The 19,656-nt window shown below is 43.9% G+C and overlaps 1 protein-coding gene across 4 annotated transcripts; it reads right to left on the reverse strand.

The window, feature by feature from the left end:
* Positions 1-300: 300 nt before the first annotated feature.
* LOC139469381 (chitotriosidase-1-like) lies at positions 301-19,359 on the reverse strand. Of its 4 annotated transcripts, none has more exons than XM_071251542.1 (19): positions 19,160-19,359; positions 18,045-18,093; positions 16,668-16,754; positions 14,827-15,021; positions 13,924-14,180; positions 11,515-11,639; positions 11,266-11,389; positions 10,320-10,478; positions 9,609-9,731; positions 8,848-8,986; positions 8,001-8,162; positions 6,968-7,129; positions 5,330-5,615; positions 4,277-4,382; positions 3,804-3,897; positions 3,188-3,349; positions 2,642-2,767; positions 1,670-1,775; positions 301-890 (listed from the first exon to the last, which is right to left on the reverse strand). In XM_071251542.1, exons 3-19 carry the CDS (start codon positions 16,741-16,743, stop codon positions 437-439), a joined length of 2,856 nt encoding a protein of 951 aa, XP_071107643.1. In that variant the 5' UTR covers positions 16,744-16,754; positions 18,045-18,093; positions 19,160-19,359; the 3' UTR covers positions 301-436. The 4 variants fall into 4 exon arrangements, with proteins under 4 accessions (XP_071107643.1, XP_071107641.1, XP_071107642.1 ...); XM_071251540.1 differs by having other exon boundaries at positions 18,039-18,093; XM_071251541.1 differs by having other exon boundaries at positions 18,029-18,093.
* Positions 19,360-19,656: the final 297 nt, after the last annotated feature.

The raw sequence follows: 19,656 nt of genomic DNA on the forward strand, positions 1-19,656 counted from the left end.
TCGAAGAAGACATTTTTTGGAAGACTATCATAACTAAAAGAACAATGTTGATATTGTCACAAGTATAATCAGAGATTATCAGTTTCTCCTCGTCGGCTGTACATGATATGGTCTCATTTCGACCGTGCCCTGCTCAGTGTGGAATAATTAACTAAAATGATTAACGCGTTATGTTTCCTTAATAGTTTGAATGAGTTATGATAGCTTTCTTGTCAGTCTCCCGTTTCTCCTAACTATAACGTACAAACTACAATCTGAAAACGATATGATTTTAATAATGAAGTAATTAAAAAACGTGTCAATAGTTTTAACGAAATGAATGTCTCGTAAAGCCTTCTTTGGACACATCTAGTTTCTGTAACAAGGCAAGTTGTAGCAAGCGTCTGTCTTTGGTTGTCTAAATGTATCCTTCCTGGTAATTTTTTAAATGTGGTAATTACATCCTCATCATTAGTTTGTCAGTTTCAGACGTGGGTTTGTCTCCCTGTTCCCCAGTGCCAGCATCTGCAACAACATGAGACACTACAGCGACGTCGCCGACGACAGTAGTAGCTTGAACCTCACCAACATCAGATTGGACGGGTTTCGTGTTCTTGACATCTGTTTGTGGAACATCAGTTGCAGTCGACGGAGTAGTTTGAGCCGTCGTATCAGTGACGTCAGGCGTCGAGTCTAGTAGAATGACGGACGGCGTTGTGAGCGTCCCAGGTCCGACACCACGACTTCGACCAGTGTCGGATGCTAGAAAAGGGTTCTCAACGTAGTAGGGGTCGGCAGCGATGACGGTGGGCGTGGGTAAGAAGTCGCCGGACATGACACCCGTGACGTAGAAGAGGTCGTCGTTGTAGTAGTCGTTTGGTGCTGATGGCTTCCTGGCCTTCGTCCGACGTCTGGACATAGGACACATGTTAAGGATACGGTAAGGCCATTAGGATAAACACAAGAACGAATCACAGCCGCCATCGCTTCTTTGACTTCAAAATTAAGGAATGTACATTTTATTTAAAAACAAAAAAATGTTAAAATGTCGTGTCAGGATCAGGATTCTTAACCAAAATTTTCACCGATTGTGATCATTGTGAGTTTAACCAAAGTGGCGTAAGGTTATGTTCAGGACCCACTGGCACCAACCGACATTAGCGCCACATCTATTGTGCTCTCCCTACACATTTAGTTAATACTCCTTGATGTTCTTGAATTACTTATCAAACCCGCATAAAACCTAGCTCAATAAGCTAAGTCCTTATCAATAGGCACATTGCTATTTAGTGTTGTACACTTGTTTCCCGTTTTGAGGATGACGTCGCATCCAAGATTATTGCACTTATAAAGCGACGAGCATGCACGTGTGTGTGTGTGGCTGCTTGTGCTAGTCCGGACTGATGCCGATTTATAGTGCTAGCTCACTGAGATCGCAGTTTAAGAAGAATATGCCCCTCAGACACAGTATACTGACTCCGAGACGACTAGTCCTTGTTTTAGCCCCGTAATGCCGAGCGCCAGACAGGGTAACAACAAGTTCCATCTTTTAACGTCTTTTGGAAAGACGCGACCGGGGATCGAACCCCGGACCTTCCGCTCTCCGGGCGGACGCTGACCACGGAGGCGGTCGTTTTGAGGATGAACGTAAGACATCAAATAACGCCAAGTGTACTGTATGTATACTTACTTGTAGCACACACAGCAGGTCACCATGACGATACCGATAACAATGAGAGACCCCAGCCCTCCGACCACGCCCCCCACCACGGTCGTCACGTCCCGTGCCTGGCGTTCTGTAACAGTATCCATTCAATACTCAGATGTATTTCTAAGTATGCTTCACTCGTACCTATATTTCAGTTATCGGCATCTCCGTCCCAATAAAATATTGGATATTACCAGCTTGCACGTTGTTCCTCATAATTTATTATTATAAATATATATTCTATACCATCTTCCCGAGGCAACTGACATTAAAAGTCTAGTTTCCATCTTTGTGAAACTAAGCTGGAATTATGTGTTATATTTTGACTGGACTAACGAGTCTATGCATAGTCCAATCAAAATCCCATAACCTTATCCAAACCCGGTTCATAACCAACATGGCAACTGCCGTTTCGAATTCTTTCGATTGCACGATTTGCAGAGCATGTGTCACCTGGGCGTCGACACATATTTGCCAAATCTTTTTATGTTTAAATTAAGGGGATATGACGCACTTCGCAAGCTAAAATCCGTTTTATAACAGAAAAGATCTTTATTATCGATGAGAACGCCTTGACTGGTCGCCGCCACTTTGTTTGAAGCAAATGCAAGTGATCTGAGAGGTTGAATCTGATTGGTCAGTAGGAACCACATAGAAGGGATATAAATCGTAATGGCTACGCTATGATCGAGCCCCAAAATTCCAGCCCAGATCGGCTTTGCAGTAATGAAAGAAGTTGTTATCCACAACTTGTGTCTACTTTGTCATCCGTCAACTTCTAAGTAATGCCTATCAAACAATTTACCTCCACTTCCCCGGGAAGACGTGTCCATACAAGCATTGCATAGCGTTCGGATATTAGATCAGTCTAATATTTGTATATTTAGTCGCAGATGAAATCATTCGAATATTATTCAACATCCTTTAACTGTTCAGGTTTAGTTGTTTATTTACCCGCATGGATATCACAACGCTCGCCGTAGTACGGCTCCGCACACTGACAGAAGACTTTAAGGGACTCCGACTTCCATACACACTGTCCGTTGTTCTCGCAGTATTTTGGATCGACGTCACAGGGAGCTGTAAACAAAGAGTCAGTAAGTATATAAATTTATGAAGGGTTTCGCATAAAGTCGCATGAAGTCCTCCCGATTCGACATGCACCAAGGATACATGGTGCACTTTAAATTTAACGCGGGGGATATTTTTCAAGTTATTTGCATCTATTTTTGAATTAGAACGGCAGTATATGATTCAACCGTCTGATTACACAAATCACGACGAACGCACGTGACAACTCAGAGTTATCAATCTTATCTCAATCATGATTCAAAGTGTGGTAGCGTATAGGTTAATGCGTGGATCGATGTTCATGATGTCAATCACTTGATTGTCTGGCCCAGAATTGATTATAAACAGACCGCCGTCATATAGCTGAAGTATTGCACAGTGCGGTGTTAAACAACAAACAAACAATAAAAAGTCCACTTGATTACTCACAGAGGCACTGCTGAGGAGATCTTGAGCCAGTACCGGAAGTCATCATTGGACCTGCGCACTCCTGACATTTCGTCTGCGCCATCTTGTCTTGGTACGTCCCCACTGGACACACGATACACCTTCGAGGTGTTGCCTGTGCGTAACTCCCGGCGGGGCATGGGACTATTAACAAATGCCAAAAATAATTATTATGTTGTACAGATGCATTATACCAGACTGTAAAATATTTCAAATAAAATCTTTCGGTTCGATAAGTTTCCAAAACAAATGTCATTCATATTGTTTTGTTCCTAACTTGATACGTTTGTATTATATTTCCGAAATGTTTCTTCTTCGGCGTTTGTTACCAATTACCTCAGCAGTAAAAGGAAGATCCTAAAGTACTTTTCCGTCTATTTTCATTTTCAACTACTAATTTGATCATGCCAAATTGGAACGATCGGGTAGTCTCGTGGCTAAAGCGTTCGCTCGTCACGCCGAAGACCCGGTTCGATTCCCTCAATCGGTACAGTGTGAAGCCCATTTCTAGTGATATTGCTTGGGTATTGCTAAAAGCGGCTTAAAACCATACTCATTCACTCACTCATCTCAAATGATTGCAATGTTGGGAGCTCACCACAATTGCCATCTTGAAACATGTGTCCTGTATGAGTGCATAGCTTCTCCACCAGCCTCCCAGTCAGCTCCACGTAATGAATGCCGTACTCCGCCTGAAACAGTCGACTGACTGAATAGTGGAACATTATAAGACTTTTTCTGGAACATTATAAGTGTGCCAAACAGGCTGCCATTCACAAATGCCCATACTGTGAGGCCCATTTAGCAAGGCACACTATAGCATAGTTATCTTTCTTTGTTGCTATGGGGGCGGTCGGGTAGCCCAGTGGTTTTAAGCGTTAGCTCGTCACGCCGAAGACCCGGGTTCGATTCCCGACATGGGTACAATGAATGAAGCCCATTTCTGGTGTCCCCCGCCGTGATATTGCCGGAATATTGCTAAAAGCGGCGTAAAACCATACTCACTCACTCACTCACTTGTTGCTGTGATCCTCTATGCACAGGACGTGAACTGTGAGCACTGTCACTCACCAGACTTGAGAAGATCTCTTTGTCAAAGAACATCTCTGTGAGTACACTGTCAGTGGTGCGCGTCACGATGACGCCGTGAGCGTTGGGCACTGACGTCAACTCCTCACTGACCGTGTGAAACACAGAAGAAACAAGATGTGACGGTGAGCTTTATAGAGGGTCTTTTAAAGAGTGATTTGAAAAAGTTGATATTTTCAAGAGTGGTGCAAAGATGAGATGTGTCTTTTACAAGAAAAGGCAAATGTTCTATTTTTATGTATTTCTACAGCAAAATTGGAACATAACCCTCATCGCTAGCACATATTTTTTCGCGATTATATATTGATGTTCAAAAGAAACGCATCTCCCCGAGACAAGGGAACCTGATTGGTCAATAGGAGGACATAGAACCGACATAACTCTGAATAGCCACTGGTGCCATTACGATCGAGCCTGGAAATTCCTGCAAAGTTCAGCAAGGGTAGAAACTAGGGCTGGGACGAGTCCAAATGTACTACCGGGATACCCACTGTAGGTCTCAGGAGATGTCTCAAAATGTCCGATTTGGAACATTTTTAGCATAGCCCTGTCAAAACGTATTTATTAGGTACATGTATAAAACAATCTGGTCATTCATACACTGAAGCTGAATTAAGTTATATTTTCATTCAACCATATGAAAAATCAGAAGGAATGGGTGCATAGTCAGAAAGAAATGCGAACATTAGTGACTTGTAGTGTAACCATAGAGTTCCGAATAATTTTTGTCATTAAACAATATATCACGTGACTAACTACGGGTCCGGGTAGTCCTGTGGGTACCCGGGTCCTACTCAGTACCCACCCGACCCGGGTACCCGAGTTACCCGTCCCAGCCCTAGTGGAAACTGAACTGTTATATTCACTTAACGCCCTTGCCTCGGGGAGATGAAAGAAACGCGAATTCATAATGGGTGAGAAAGAGTCAAAATGGCAATTAATACCCGTAGATGCCAATACATTGATAGGATTAATAGAATTTTTAGTCTTTTAAGGGGCGTCCCGGACTTTTCGATAAATGGGAGGACTACTCACGGCACATTTTCCAGCACAACCCTAACTGTGAGCTGGGTGTGGCGCGTCTCCCCTGCCTGTCTCCGCCTCCTCTCCCCTCCGTCGCACCCCTCAACGCGCACCGTCTTAACGTTACCGCACCCCTGGTGACACAGCTTGCTCCACGTGTGACTCGCGCCGGCCATCACTCTGTGTATCCCGGAGGCGATGGCTGCATTGATGATGTCACTGCTGTCACACGTCGTCGTGTTGAATTTCAGCGTCATGTGGTACATCGTCATTAGAACCTCCTGGACAGGAACTCCCTCTACAACGACCAATACACCGTCAGTGGGATGTTTCATCGATATACGGAGTCCCAACTTCCTTACAAGACATTGGGTAGAAATGGATGAAGATAACTGGGATACGGCCCCTACTGCCAATATACAGGTGGTGTTGGAGCCGCTATCTCTCTCCTGTACAGTATGTATTGGGATTTCGTCCAGTTGTTTAAGGCGCCGCAGTATCAGGAATTATTACATGTCATAAGGGATAAAGGAGGAGACTGGTGTATAGATTTAAACATATTTTAGGATTCATAGCTAATCCGAGATTTAGAAGTGCGCTTTAAAACCTCCATCGTAAATAAGACTTTTCTCAGGAAATGACCCGTTGCCTCCAGAGCTGACTTATAGAGAAACATATATTAAACGAGGATCACGAGGACACGGTCAACGCAGCTACACGCTGTGAAGAGTTGCGTCCCTTTAACGCCCACAACAGAGGGTCGTTGAAAGGGACCACTATTCATCCTGATAACAAGGTTAATCTCTGGTTAACAACATATCTTTGCTCGTGCGTGGTATGCATCTACGATCTACGTTTCTTTAAGCTTCTCTCCTAAATCCGTGATTTAACGTGATTTACTGTTGAACCCGGCGTCAAACCCAATTCATGTTCACTTACCAGCTGTATTGACTGGTTGCAGGAGAGGCCCTACTCCCCGGTATTTTACAGTCGAGAGCTCACGTGCCCTTGTTCTAGTGTTCCGCGTCATACCAAAAGGCGTTAAAAGATGATAGTTTTTTTTACCCTGCCGCTCGGCATTAAGGGGATAAAACAAGGACTGGTCGGCTCGGAGTCAGTATACTGTGTGTGAGTGGGAAATTCATGTTAAACTGCGGCATGGTATATCAGTGGGCTAGGACTAAAAAACAAAACCATTTAGTCGGCACTAGTACAAGCAGACACAGCGTACTGCGCATGTGTACAGATGCGAATTTTCCAAACCTTTATTTAGATTCGTACTTCAAGCGCTATCATTCGTCATTACTGACGACAAATACGAGTACACGGGTATTTTACGGGCGATTCAGACAATGACAAACGTTTGTTCGTTTGTCGTTTAACGCCGGACTCAGCAATATTCCAGCAATATGACGGCGGTCTGGAAATAATTACGTCTGAACTAAACAATCGAGTGATTGACATCATGAGCATCGAACCACGCAAATGGGTTATGCTGACATGCATCAACCAAGCCGGCGAGCCTGACCACCCAGTCGCCTCTTATGACATGACAAGTAGGATATGACCCCCCTTCGGAAAAGCTACGGAGTCACGCATGTTACAACAGATAACGGTAAATAAATTAAAAGTGAAATATGTGTGGCGTACCGGGTAGAGGAACACAGGTGACACTGCCAGTTGTCATGGTGATGTGGCCAGCTGGACATTTGACACAGTAAGCAGACGACAGGTCGGGGCGCGTGAATCCCAGAGGACACTTGACACATTTCTTCTCAACATAGCTGTATTCATGGCCCACAGAACAGGAGTCTGGAACACAGGAACTACACATCACTGGGGTGTATACCAAGATGATACAACAAATCATTACTTCTTTTTCGAGTCCTAGCCTAGTGGTTAAAGCGTTCGCTCGTCACGCCGAAGACAAGGGTTCGATTCCCCTCATAGGTACAATGTGTGAAACCCATTTCTGGTGTTCCACGACGTGATATTGCTGGAATATTGCTTAAAGCAGCGTAAAACCATACTCACTATACGAGTGCTACATTGACACTTGTTATGACACTTGGCCTGCCCGCAGCATGTCCGTGCTGGTGGTTCACACTAACGTGGTAACGGAGCAGCAACCGTGATGCATGCACCCCCCCCCCCCCCCCCCTAATGTATGTTGTAGGCGGTAAACTTAACAGAGAGGATTTTGAAATTTTGGACCCCTTTCTTTCAAAATTGCTGGATATGATAGGATTATGCTAAACCTAATCAGCTTTAAGTGTTATCTTTCCGAGTTATTACAACCAGAATCTCTTAAAGTATGACAAGGAATATCATAAACTTCTTTTATTATAACACCAAAACGATTACGTCGCTCCTGTTAAAACACATCTGTATTTGATGATAGGAATCTTTCCAATTTTCTTTGCAGAAGTGGAATCTATGCATGTAGACGTACGACGTACGTATTCATGTGTTACTAGCCGTATTAGCCATACAGATCCCGAAACAAATATATCCAATACAGCCCATGCAAGTCTGTAATATTTGGCAAGTCTAGATTACTGCAGTATCTGAAAATGAAGAAAGTTTCTAGACTCCTTTTTATTATATTTCATAACTATAATTTAACAACTGTTTTTTGTGTGTGTATTCATTTCAGAGACTAGATGTTAGTCTAGTACATTACCAACACAGAAGTACCGGTCTCTCGCGCCCTCCCTGCTGGTGTTGGTCCCCGTGGGGCACCGTAGGCACTCGGTCCTCTGTCCCCGGGGCTGGTAAGACCCTCTAGGGCAGGGGGTGCAGCCAGGCTCACTCAGTCGCCCGAAGGTCCCAGGCTGACAGTCACCTGGCAACAGGAAAATGGTGTTGGTGAACATAATCACGATTTCTAACGTGGTTATCAAAAGAACCGAGATGTCCGAATGAATGTTGTTTTGCGGCACAGTAATCAACTTTGCATTTTCTGTACATAATCAGGTGTGGTCAGGCAAACTAGTGGTTGATAGCATGAGCAGAACTCTCCGCCGTCGGGTACGATGGCGAGTCACACATTGAACAACACCCGTGAAGAACTGGGGTAGAATAGGTCTTCAGCAACCCATGCTTGCCGTAAACAGCGACTATGATGTAGTGAGAGGCGACGAACGGGATCGGGCGGTCAGTTGCGTAGATTGCGTGGTTGCGTGATGCCAATCACTGGATTGTCTAGTCCAGACTCGCTTATTTACAGACCGCCGTCATATAGCTGGACTATTGCCCAGGGCGGCGTTAAACAACAAACAAACATTGTACCAAAAATTGTTTCTCATTTTAATTGACTCTTAGGACAAAATCTGGATGCTGTTGACTTTTTTGCCCTTGAATCCTAATGGAGTGAATATAGAGGAATGTATGTCAAACGACATTCATCATGTGCTGGTGTTGACATACGTCTATGTTAACGTCAACAGCACATGTATTTTGTCTCGATGTATCTCCCATACACAGTACTGTTATACTCCTTCAAGACTAAGCTCTCGTATGTCACTAACCTTTGGATGCAGTAAGAACATCCCTCACTTTGGACAACAGAGGATATCTGCCCTGCCCACAGAACTTCCCGCCAAAATCATCCTGTCCCATCTCCCAGAGCATAGCGCCCCCTAGCTGCTGCTGGCGGATGTAGAGAGCCTGGAAGGAGAGACACACTGACTCACTGCTCCTCAAACATGTACGAGGCCATGATGGAACGGGCAGTAGATCAATGCAATGTATAGGGCGTTACAGATCATGAGACCACGTCATTCAAAGTATATGTTTTACTGCCACGTTTTTAATCGTAGAATGTGTACTGTTTAAATACTTGGCTAAATCTGTCAATCATCGCCAACAACTGAAGTGATGTTTTAAATCCCGCTGGGGTCGATGCAGGTAGCGATGTACTGTAAGTCCCCATGATCCCCACTGTGATGATCTGCCTTCAGTTGCTGGCGATCTATAACCCTTTTAAATTGTATTGTTTACTGATAATTTATTTTTTAAAGTTTTCAACTACAGTACAACAGTGTAGTTTTATATCGAATCTGTGACATTCGAATTGTTGTACTGTCAATCGATGACACGTTTTTATTAAGCGTAAAGATATGTATTATTAATGCATATATTCTCGTCACGATATGACTGGAATATTGTCGATGTGACGTTAAATTTTAACTCACTCACTCACTCACTACAGGTCATGAAACATCTGCTCCGTGGAGGATTATTTATCTTTCCATAACGGATGTTTGTTGCAGCCATTTCAGGATCGAACCTTTTTCTCCAAACTTTGGAGGTCGTCGTACCCAATCCACTGCTCGCGGCTGTAGATGGCAGGAACATCGCTGACATCGTCATAAACACGTGTCCAGTTGGAACTTCGGACAAACTGGCAGATCTGTCAACATGAATAACTAACTTTACAAACAAAACTCTAAATACTTAAATATCTCTCTGGACATTGTCCTTGAAATTAGCCATTGATGGAGAGTAACAGAATAAATTCATATGAATATGGCGGCGGTCTGTATATAATCGAATCTGGACCAGACCATCCAGTGATTAAATTCATATGAACTGAACGGATACATCTTCGGAAACGTCTTCAAATGCGAATAATCATCCATATACACGACTGTCGTAGTAATTTGTAAACTGGATTAGATCTGAAATTTGTACATACCAATATAACTACTAGTATTCCTCACAACACCGACCATTTGTTGTTTGTTTTGTTGTTGTTGTTTTAGGTTTATTTGTTTGTTTGTTTTGTTTTTTTTAGGGGCAGGGGTTGCTTAGTTTATTGTGATTTTTTCTTGTCCCAACACTACTATAACAAATAGTTTTGCATTTGCTTCAAAAATATTGTTTCTGATCCCCGGTCGGTCCCTTAGGTGCTGTGAGGTATTATATAGATATTTAATGGTTGGTCCCTGCTCGGCCCCTCCCCACCCCGTCTACCCGAAGCCGTGATCAGTGCGTCTACCTGGTAGTAGGGGTAGAAGCCGGTGGTTCCGTTCCCCGGGTCGTACAGGGAGGTGAGGTGCTGACTGAGGAGCACGTGGTACCTGCCGTAGAAGGGGATTCCCACCACCAGCTTGTGCCGCGGGGCGCCCTTGTTCGCCCAGTAGTTGATGCTGTAGCGCTGAAACACCGTGCTTGAACACTTGAGACAAGATATACACTGAGTAAAAGTATTTGAAGCATTCATTCCCACATTCATTGACTAGAGTTATATGAAGTAGGCGTGTCCATAAACATGTTCATGACGTGAGTCGGAAATGATCTACGTGAGTCTTCCGATAACACCCTTTCATCAATCACAAGAGAATCGCGGATAAGGGAACGTTGATGAAGAAATGGTCCATGTACTCTCTCTCTCTCTCTCTCTCTCTCTCTCTCTCTCTCTCTCTCTCTCTCTCTCTCTCTCTCTCTCTCTCATACAGACACACACTCCGAGAGAGAGAGAGTGAGTGAGTATGGTTTTACGCCGCTTTTAGCAATATTCCATCAATATCACGGCGGGGGACACCAGAAATGGGCTTCACACATTGTACCCATGTCGGGAATCGAACCCGGGTCTTCGGCGTGACGATCCAACGCTTTAACCACTAGGCTACCCGACCGCCCCACTCCGAATAGGAGAGAGAGAGAGAGAGAGAGAGAGAGAGAGAGAGAGAGAGAGAGAGAGAGAGAGAGAGAGAGAGAGAGAGACGTACACCCTCGAACAGCGTCCGATGCACACCAAGCATGTTACCTACTTACTACTACTACTTCCGGTTCCTCCCAGTTCTATAAACGGGCAACTATCATATCTTCCCAAGCCAAGGGATGTGACCACAAAAGACAAGTTGACGCTTGTATCCAGTTAGCTCCCTTGCCTCGAGAAAATGGACTACTTTTAGATCAGACAAAGTCATTCTGCAACATACCACGCTGTACTTCCGGTCTTCTTCCGAGTCCCCAGGCCGGCTGGAGAGGGGGGCATGGTGGAGGAGACGTGATCCGCGGGTGGCGTCCAGGTCATAGGTCATCACGTTCAGGAAATCCACAGCTCTGAATGATGTAGTACCGACTTACTGGCCTCTGCTATAGTACTACTCTCGAGAACCTTATATATATACAGCAGTATAATTCTACTTTAAATGTGAAATGATAAAAAGGCTTAAAAAGAAACTAACTGGGAAATCGAATAAACCTCGTATCCATCGTCGACGATGTCCCGCGAGGCGGCGACAGCAACAGTGAGGAGAAGACGCGGGAGGCCAGTCCGGCTTGCTTCGGTGTTGATCTTGTTCCGAAGACTCTGACAAAAAAACCGAATCTTTTATCATTGCACCTCTGCTTTTCATATCGAAACATTCCGTGGACATTTTATTCAGGAGCCCGTTCCACAAGTTTGTCCTATGTAATGGTGAATGGCGGGAATAAGTTTAGCACTCAGGGTGCGACTGGCACACCTGAACACGAAGGAGGATTTGTCACAAGTAAGTCGTATATCAGCTAATATGATACAACGAAACAGCAAAGCGAACACTCGTCTGCGAGTACTGGCTCTCGTAATAAACAAGTGGGTTCGGTTGACAGACAAATGAACAGTGTTCATAACACTGGTGGCGAATCAGTGGAATCATTCAGATAAGGGTGACAGCCATGGGCTACTCGAGTCCCAGTAAGCATAGAGGTAGATCTAACGGAAACTCAGTGTAGTTTACCTGTAAATAGGTTGTTGTTGTGTTTGGTATGAGTGTTGTGTTGCGTTGTTTACATGTATAAGTGTTGTGAAGTGTTGCTTATGTTACCTGTTTAATTATTGTGTATCGACCCGTGAAGATTCCGGGGTAGAATAGGTCTTCAGCAACCCATGCTTGCCGTAAAAGGTGACTATGCTTGTCGTAAAAGGCGACTAACGGGATCGGGTGGGCAGGCTCGCTGACATGGTTGATGCATGCCATCGATCCCAATGGCGTGGATCGATGGTCATATCAATCACTGGATTGTCTGGTCCAGACTCGATTATTTACAGACCGCCGTCATATAGCTGGAATATTGCTGACGGTGCGGCGTTAAACAACAAACCAACCAACCAACCAACCAATTATTGTGTATCGCTGCTGACTTGTATAAGTGTTGTGTGGCGTTATTTACCTGTATTAGTGGTGTTGCGTTATTTACCTGTATTAGTGTTGTGTGGCGTTATTTACCTGACAAAGGCCTACTATGAACTCATTAAGCAATAATCACCACACCTATGCAAACTTATCCTGTTTAATTGGCTTCATGTCCCGTTGGCTTCCACCTATGGGCTCTCTGTCCATCGTGTTGTGACGGTATTATCCTTCTGTTGTCATTACCTACTCTGTTATCCCACTCATGTATGCAATTGTTGTTACTGTTTATCCTCTCTGTTATTCAGTACCATGTGCCTCATTCAGTCTTGCTTGACAACGGTACAAGGATCTATACCGAAACTTCACCCTTACAGTATTAAAGAAGTTGTTATCCATAAATTGTGTCCCCTTTGTCATCTGTCAACTTCTAAGTACAGTAAACTACGGTTATAACGAACACGTTTGTAACGAACTGAAGGTAACGAACTTACTTTTTGGTCCCGACTACTTGCTGTAGTCATGCTGTATATGTACTTATAACGAACTACGGTTATAACGAACTTAAATTAGTAGTCCCTTTGAGTTCGTTATAACTGTAGTTTACTGTACATGTAATGCCTATCAAACAATTCAGTTATTTACCTGTCTTAGTATTGTGCGGAGATGTTTACCTGTATAAGTATTGTGTAGCGTTGTTTACCTGTATAAGTATTGTGTAGCGTTGTTTACCTGTATAAATGTTGTGTAGCGTGGTTTACCTGTATAAGTATTGTGTAGCGTTGTTTACCTGTATAAGTATTGTGTAGCGTTGTTTACCTGTATAAATGTTGTGTAGCATGGTTTACCTGTATAAGTATTGTGTTGCGTTGTTTACCTGTATAAATGTTGTGTAGCGTGGTTTACCTGTATAAGTATTGTGTAGCGTTGTTTACCTGTATAAGTATTGTGTAGCGTTGTTTACCTGTATAAATGTTGTGTAGCATGGTTTACCTGTATATGTATTGTGTAGCGTTGTTTACCTGTATAAATGTTGTGTAGCGCTGTTTACCTGTATAAGTATTGTGAAGCGTTGTTTACCTGTATAAATGTTGTGTAGCGTGGTTTACCTGTATAAGTATTGTGTAGCGTGGTTTACCTGTATAAATGTTGTGTAGCGTTGTTTACCTGTATAAGTATTGTGAAGCGTTGTTTACCTGTACATATGTTGTGTAGCGTTGTTTACCTGTATAAGTATTGTGAAGCGTTGTTTACCTGTACATATGTTGTGTAGCGGTGTTTACCTGTATAAGTGTTGTGTAGCGTTGTTTACCTGTATAAGTATTGTGTAGCGTTGTTTACCTGTATAAATGTTGTGTAGTGTTGTTTACCTGTATAAGTATTGTGTAGCGTTGTTTACCTGCATAAATGTTGTGTAGCGTTGTTTACCTGTATAAGTATTGTGTAGCGTTACCTGTATAAATGTTGTATAGCGTTGTTTACCTGTATAAGTATCGTGTAGCGTTGTTTATCGGCAGGCCCACTGCCTCCCCGAGCAGGCCACACCCAAGCTATATCCACGCCGTCGAAGTTGATCCTCCTGATGTAGCTAATGACGTTGTCACAGAACGTGTTAATCCTGTCCCCATCACTCACTACCGCCACGAAGGGGGCGGAGCCATGTGTCTGCCCGCCCACGGCCAGTAACACCCTCAGACCGGGGTTCGAATCCCGTAGCTTGGACACCTGCGCGTATGTCCCTTGAAACAGATGTTTGTGACATATGCTATGAAATCACTACAATTTGATCTTTGATTGAATATATACATACGGCTCTTATGAATACAATAATAGAAACAATATGTAACATTTCAATAGTTTAGAGGTGAGTTGAGTTGAGGTGGGGTGAGGTGAAATGGTTTTTAAAGTCACGTCCAAGATTATCGCACTTATATAGCGACGTGCATGCACCTGTGTGTGTACATGTGAGTGTGGCTGCTTGAACTAGTGCGGATTGATGCCGATTTATAGCGCTAGCCCACTGAGATACCATGCCGCAGTTTAATATGAATACCCCACTCAGACACAGTTTACTGACTCCGAGCAGAACAGTCCTTGTTTGAGCCCCTTAATGCCGAGCGTCAGACAGGGTAACAACAAGTACCATCCTTTTACGTCTTTTGGTATGACGCGGCCGGGAATCGAACATCGGACCTTCCACTCTCCGGGCGGACGCTCTACCTCTAGACCAAGGAGGCGGTCCAATATTTTAGAGCCTAATAGTTACAGCGATATATACAGAACTTCCTCAAGAAACACTGCTGTTCTGTGATAAAACGTTTTATATGTATTGTGATATTACTTGATGTAGATCAATACTTAACTAAGGCAGTGAACGAAACTCACCGTCGGGTGTGTCGTCATTCCATTCATATGGTGCCAGAGTGTTACCACTGTCGTTGACTTGAGCGAAGGCTATGATGATGTGAGTGCAGAGGGAGACGTCGGTGATGTTGGCGACAGTGAAGCGAGCGTCTCCTGGACGATTCTGTGACCAGTTGGTCATGTAGCACACTCGACGAAACTCTCCATGACAGGACACTACGGGACGAACATTGACATTTCTGTTAAAATACATACAATTACTTACAATACTGCCGACAAAATGTCTTAACAGTATTACTTTGGCTCCTGCATAGCGCCATCACAGCCGTCAGTGTTTGTTTGTTTGTTGTTTAACGCCGCACTCAGCAATATTCGAGCTGTATGACGGCGGTCTGTAAATAATCAAGTCGGGACTAGACAATCCAGTGATTGGTATCATGAGCATCGATCCATGCAATTGGGATACAAAGCTATGCATCAACCAAGTCAGCGAGCCTGACCACCCGATCCCGTTAGTCGCCTCTTACGACAAGCATGGTCGCCTTTTACGGCAAGCATGGGTTGCTGAAGACCTATTCTAACCCGAATCTTCACGGGTCTCCGTCAGTGAATGCGTTGAACTATTGAATGCGTTCTAGAACAAACTGTCAGGCGTGTTGATCAAACTTGACTCTTCAAGCCAAAGTAGTTGCTCCCGTTGCCTTTCCACTTGATCCAACAGTATCGTATAATATGCAAATACTTAACTTAACACTAAACCCTGGACATATGAATAAATTGACGGTTGTAGACAAACGCGCGGCATACGCAGATCAAGACAGACGTATTACAATACCAGAACTAAATCAGTTGAATACATGAGTGTCGTGATCGGATTCGAACCACGGATCATCTGATCCAAGGTCGGGCTTCTTATCCACATGACCAAAGAGGTAAACCCAAGCAGCAAACTGACAAGGTAAGGCTGCCATCTGAGGGATGACTCCACGCCCTATTATATTTTCGGGCGGTCGGGCAGCCTAGTGGTTAAAGCGTTCGCTCGTCACGCCGAAGATCCGGGTTCGATTCCCGACATCGGTACAATGTGTGAAGCCCATTTCTGGTGTCCCCCGCCGTGATATTGCTGGAATATTGCTAAAAGCGGCGTAAAACCATACTCACTCACTCACCTATTATATTTTCAACAAAAAATAAACGACCACCTGTATAATAACTTGAGAAAAAAATAATGGGCCCTCCCTTTTCAGTTTCCGTACAGAACCTCAACAAATACCAGATTCACCATTTCATGTTTCTTTAATTTGAAATGTAAGATTGCTTGACCTAGAGCTTTTAGCACTGCTCATAGTGTGGAGATTGAGGTAAAATAAGGATCGTTTGTTTTTTAGTTGTATACGATAGTTCACCTAGTGGTGTCGCTTGTCTCCAGATATGTAAGACAGCAAACCCGTGTCACAACGGTCTGCATGCTATTCTTTACACCAACCGGTGGTCGATTTTGTGAACATCTATCAAGCCGTCGGAGTAAGACCACTCACTTCACTACGTTGTCCTACCAGTTCTCTCCCCTAGATATACCATGAGACCCATGAAGATCCGGGTTAGAATAGGTCTTCAGCAACCCACGCTTGCCTTAAAAGGTGACTATGCTTGTCGTAACGGGATCGGGGCGTAAGACTCGCTAACTTTGTTGATTCGTGTCATCGTATCCCAATTGCGTAGGTCGATGCTCATGATGTCAATCGCAGGATTGTCTGGTCCAGACGCGATTATTTACATACCGCCGTCATACAGTTGGAATATTGCTGAGTGCAGCGTTAAACAACAAACAAACAATGTAAGAGTACACAGTTCATCCTCACCTGTGAAGAGGGTGACCAGAAGTCCCACCACAGACAACATCAAGGACGACATCTTCACGGCAGCCATCTCACTCATCAGCGGGGGATCTACACAAGACAATACATGGATACTGTGTGCAATCTTCAACTCTCAGAGATTATAATGTCATATAGTCCACACAGAGGATTCTCAACAATGCTTAATACCACACAACTTCCCACCGTGGATATTCTGGGCAAGAATAGGTCCCAGGCAACCAATGAAGGTCGTAGGAAGCGACCAAATGGATCGGGTGGTCAGGCGCTCGGTGACTTGGTTGACTGCGTGTCATCAAATCCTGACGTCGTGGATCGTCGCTCACAATATCAATCACTGGATCGTCTGGTCCAGGCTTCCGTCATATAGTTGTAATATTGCTGAGTGCGGCGTGAAGCAACAAACAAATACAACTTCCTGTGTGCTTTTTCAGCAGGACGGCGTGGAGTAAGCACGTATGTAGTGCAATACTATGTAACTTAAACCAACATGCATCAACCGCCATCTACAGGTAGATTTAAAAAATTAATTGAATTGTAACATGTTAGGAAGGTATTTGCATGTTTTACCGACAGCCTCTCTGTTGTGAGATATGCTGCATGTCGAACCACAAACAGCATTACCTCTATCACAATACGTAGCCTGACTAAAACAGGCAAACAACTGTCATCGTGACTCGCGTGACAATTTGTGGACAGTATTGAGATCCCAGCGTTCCGAACCAGTAACCTCTATATCTTACCAGGACATCAACCAATCACTGTTAACTCTTCTTGTTCCCAACCGGGGGATATAGGTATACTATCTCAACTGGTGAGTATACATGACAGGCCTGCACGTATTATTCAGGATAGAAACAATACAGCAGGTATTATATGTATTACATGCGTATACATGTATGTGATGATTATTTATAGCTTGTGGTACGGGACGTGTCATTAAGGCAGACTGGCCGTACCACTGGCAGATCCAGAGGGACGCGCACCCCCTGTTTTCAGACACCTAGTTTACTGCGCCCTTGTGACTTGGATAGTATGCGCACCCAGTTTTAAAAAAAATGCTGGATCCGCCTCTGCATACTCTTACTTTGTTTGTTTGTTTGTTGTTTAGCGCCGCACTCAGCAATATTCCAGCTGTATGACGGCGTTCTGTAAATAATCGAGCCTGGACCAGACTTTCCAGTGATTGACATCATAAGCATCGATCCACGTCATTGGGATACGATGACATGCATCAACCAAGTCAGCGAGCCTGACCACCCGATCCCGTTAGTCGCCTCTTACGGCAAGAACGGTTTCTGAAGACCTATCCTACTCCGGATCTTCACGGGTCTAATCTTACTTACTCTTACTTACTCTTACTGTTTAGAAGATGTTCTGCTGTTTCGGAGATGTTCTGCTCCCGGTGTCACTGCAAATGTAAATGGAAGATATCGCTACAAATGGTTTCCCCAATAAACGTGTTATAAATTCCATAGAAAGTATAAACAATATTAATTTTGTATATGGTGATAAACGAGTAAAGGATCGTAACTAAACATTTGAAACCCGTCGCAGTCGTTTAGGCGGGAGAGGGGTCAGTAATGGGCCTATAAGCTACATTCCTACACACATTAGATCGCCTATGTGATAACAAATACCACATGACTTTAATTATGTAATGAAACAGGTACCCGTCATGAATATGCCCCTGAACAATGGCTAGATGCACAGTATACACGCGACGCAATCTGTCGATACGTGTATGTACATACGTCTCCCGCCATTCCCACTGAATGCATTGCAATTGTATTTTCAAGTATTATATGAATATTGTTCACGAAATTTCATCTCTTTAATCTAATATATCAAAACGTTACTCGGCTGTAACAGTCTCCGAAACGCTGCACACTATAGGTCCAAAATACAACTATGATACCCGTATCAAATACATCACCATCGAATAACCATTTTTTGTTTATTTTTTATATTTTTATCAGTTCCTGGTAGTAATCGTGTGCTCGTTCCAACAGCTTCAGCTGCTCCGACGATACACACACAAACACACACACACGAACACACACACACACGAACACACACACACACACGCACGCGCGCGCGCGCGCGGGCTCGGACGGGTAATTCTGTCTATACACCCATTCCTTCTGATTTTTCATATGGTTGAATAAAGATAAACTTAAGTCAACTTCAGTGTATAAATGACCAGATTGTTTAATACGTGTATATAAATACGTTTTGCCAAGGCTATGCTAAAAATGTTCCCAATCGGACATTTTGAGACATCTCCTGAGATCTACAGTGGGTACCCGGGTAGGGTCGGATAATAGGGGGTGGGTACCCGGGTACACACACACATATATAGTCTAATGGATATTGATATTCACACCGACACAACATACTAAAACACATAACCCCCAAAAAGGATAACATAGAACCAGTAACAGACTACATCTTACAAATTCCCAGGTAATACTTACTTGAAGTTCTTGCCTCAGCCCCTCCATCCGGGTCCCATGGCGTGTTGATGCGGTCTTGTGTTTCGATGAAAGACGTCTAGGTTTCTCGAGTTTTTAAAATCATTTCCGCGTAATAATACAGTATCTTTCTCAACAAGATGTATGTTATTATGCCAGCCTTCTGTGAAAGCCCACGGAGGTGTGGTATACGGTGACATGATGGTGGCGTGACCGGGCGCTCACCCAGAACGTCCCCGATAGCAGGTAAAGCAGATCCACCCGACATAGACTGGTTCGCCGCGTTCTCGTGTACCCGTTATAAGGTGCTACATCATTGCCATATGAGAGTAAAACGGTTTTTTTTTCTAATCTAATCAGATGCGCCTGGGAATGTGACGGGATCTGATTGATATTGATGAACAGAATTGTGTCTTGTCAGACGTATTGACCATAGTCTGATTGGTCTTTTCTTGTTCACCGTGTCCGTCACGCTGATGAGTATGAAATGCACACGGGGT

This window comes from Haliotis cracherodii, unplaced genomic scaffold, assembly GCF_022045235.1.
Source record: "Haliotis cracherodii isolate W230 unplaced genomic scaffold, xgHalCrac1.p SCAF_2, whole genome shotgun sequence".
Taxonomy (NCBI): domain Eukaryota; kingdom Metazoa; phylum Mollusca; class Gastropoda; order Lepetellida; family Haliotidae; genus Haliotis; species Haliotis cracherodii.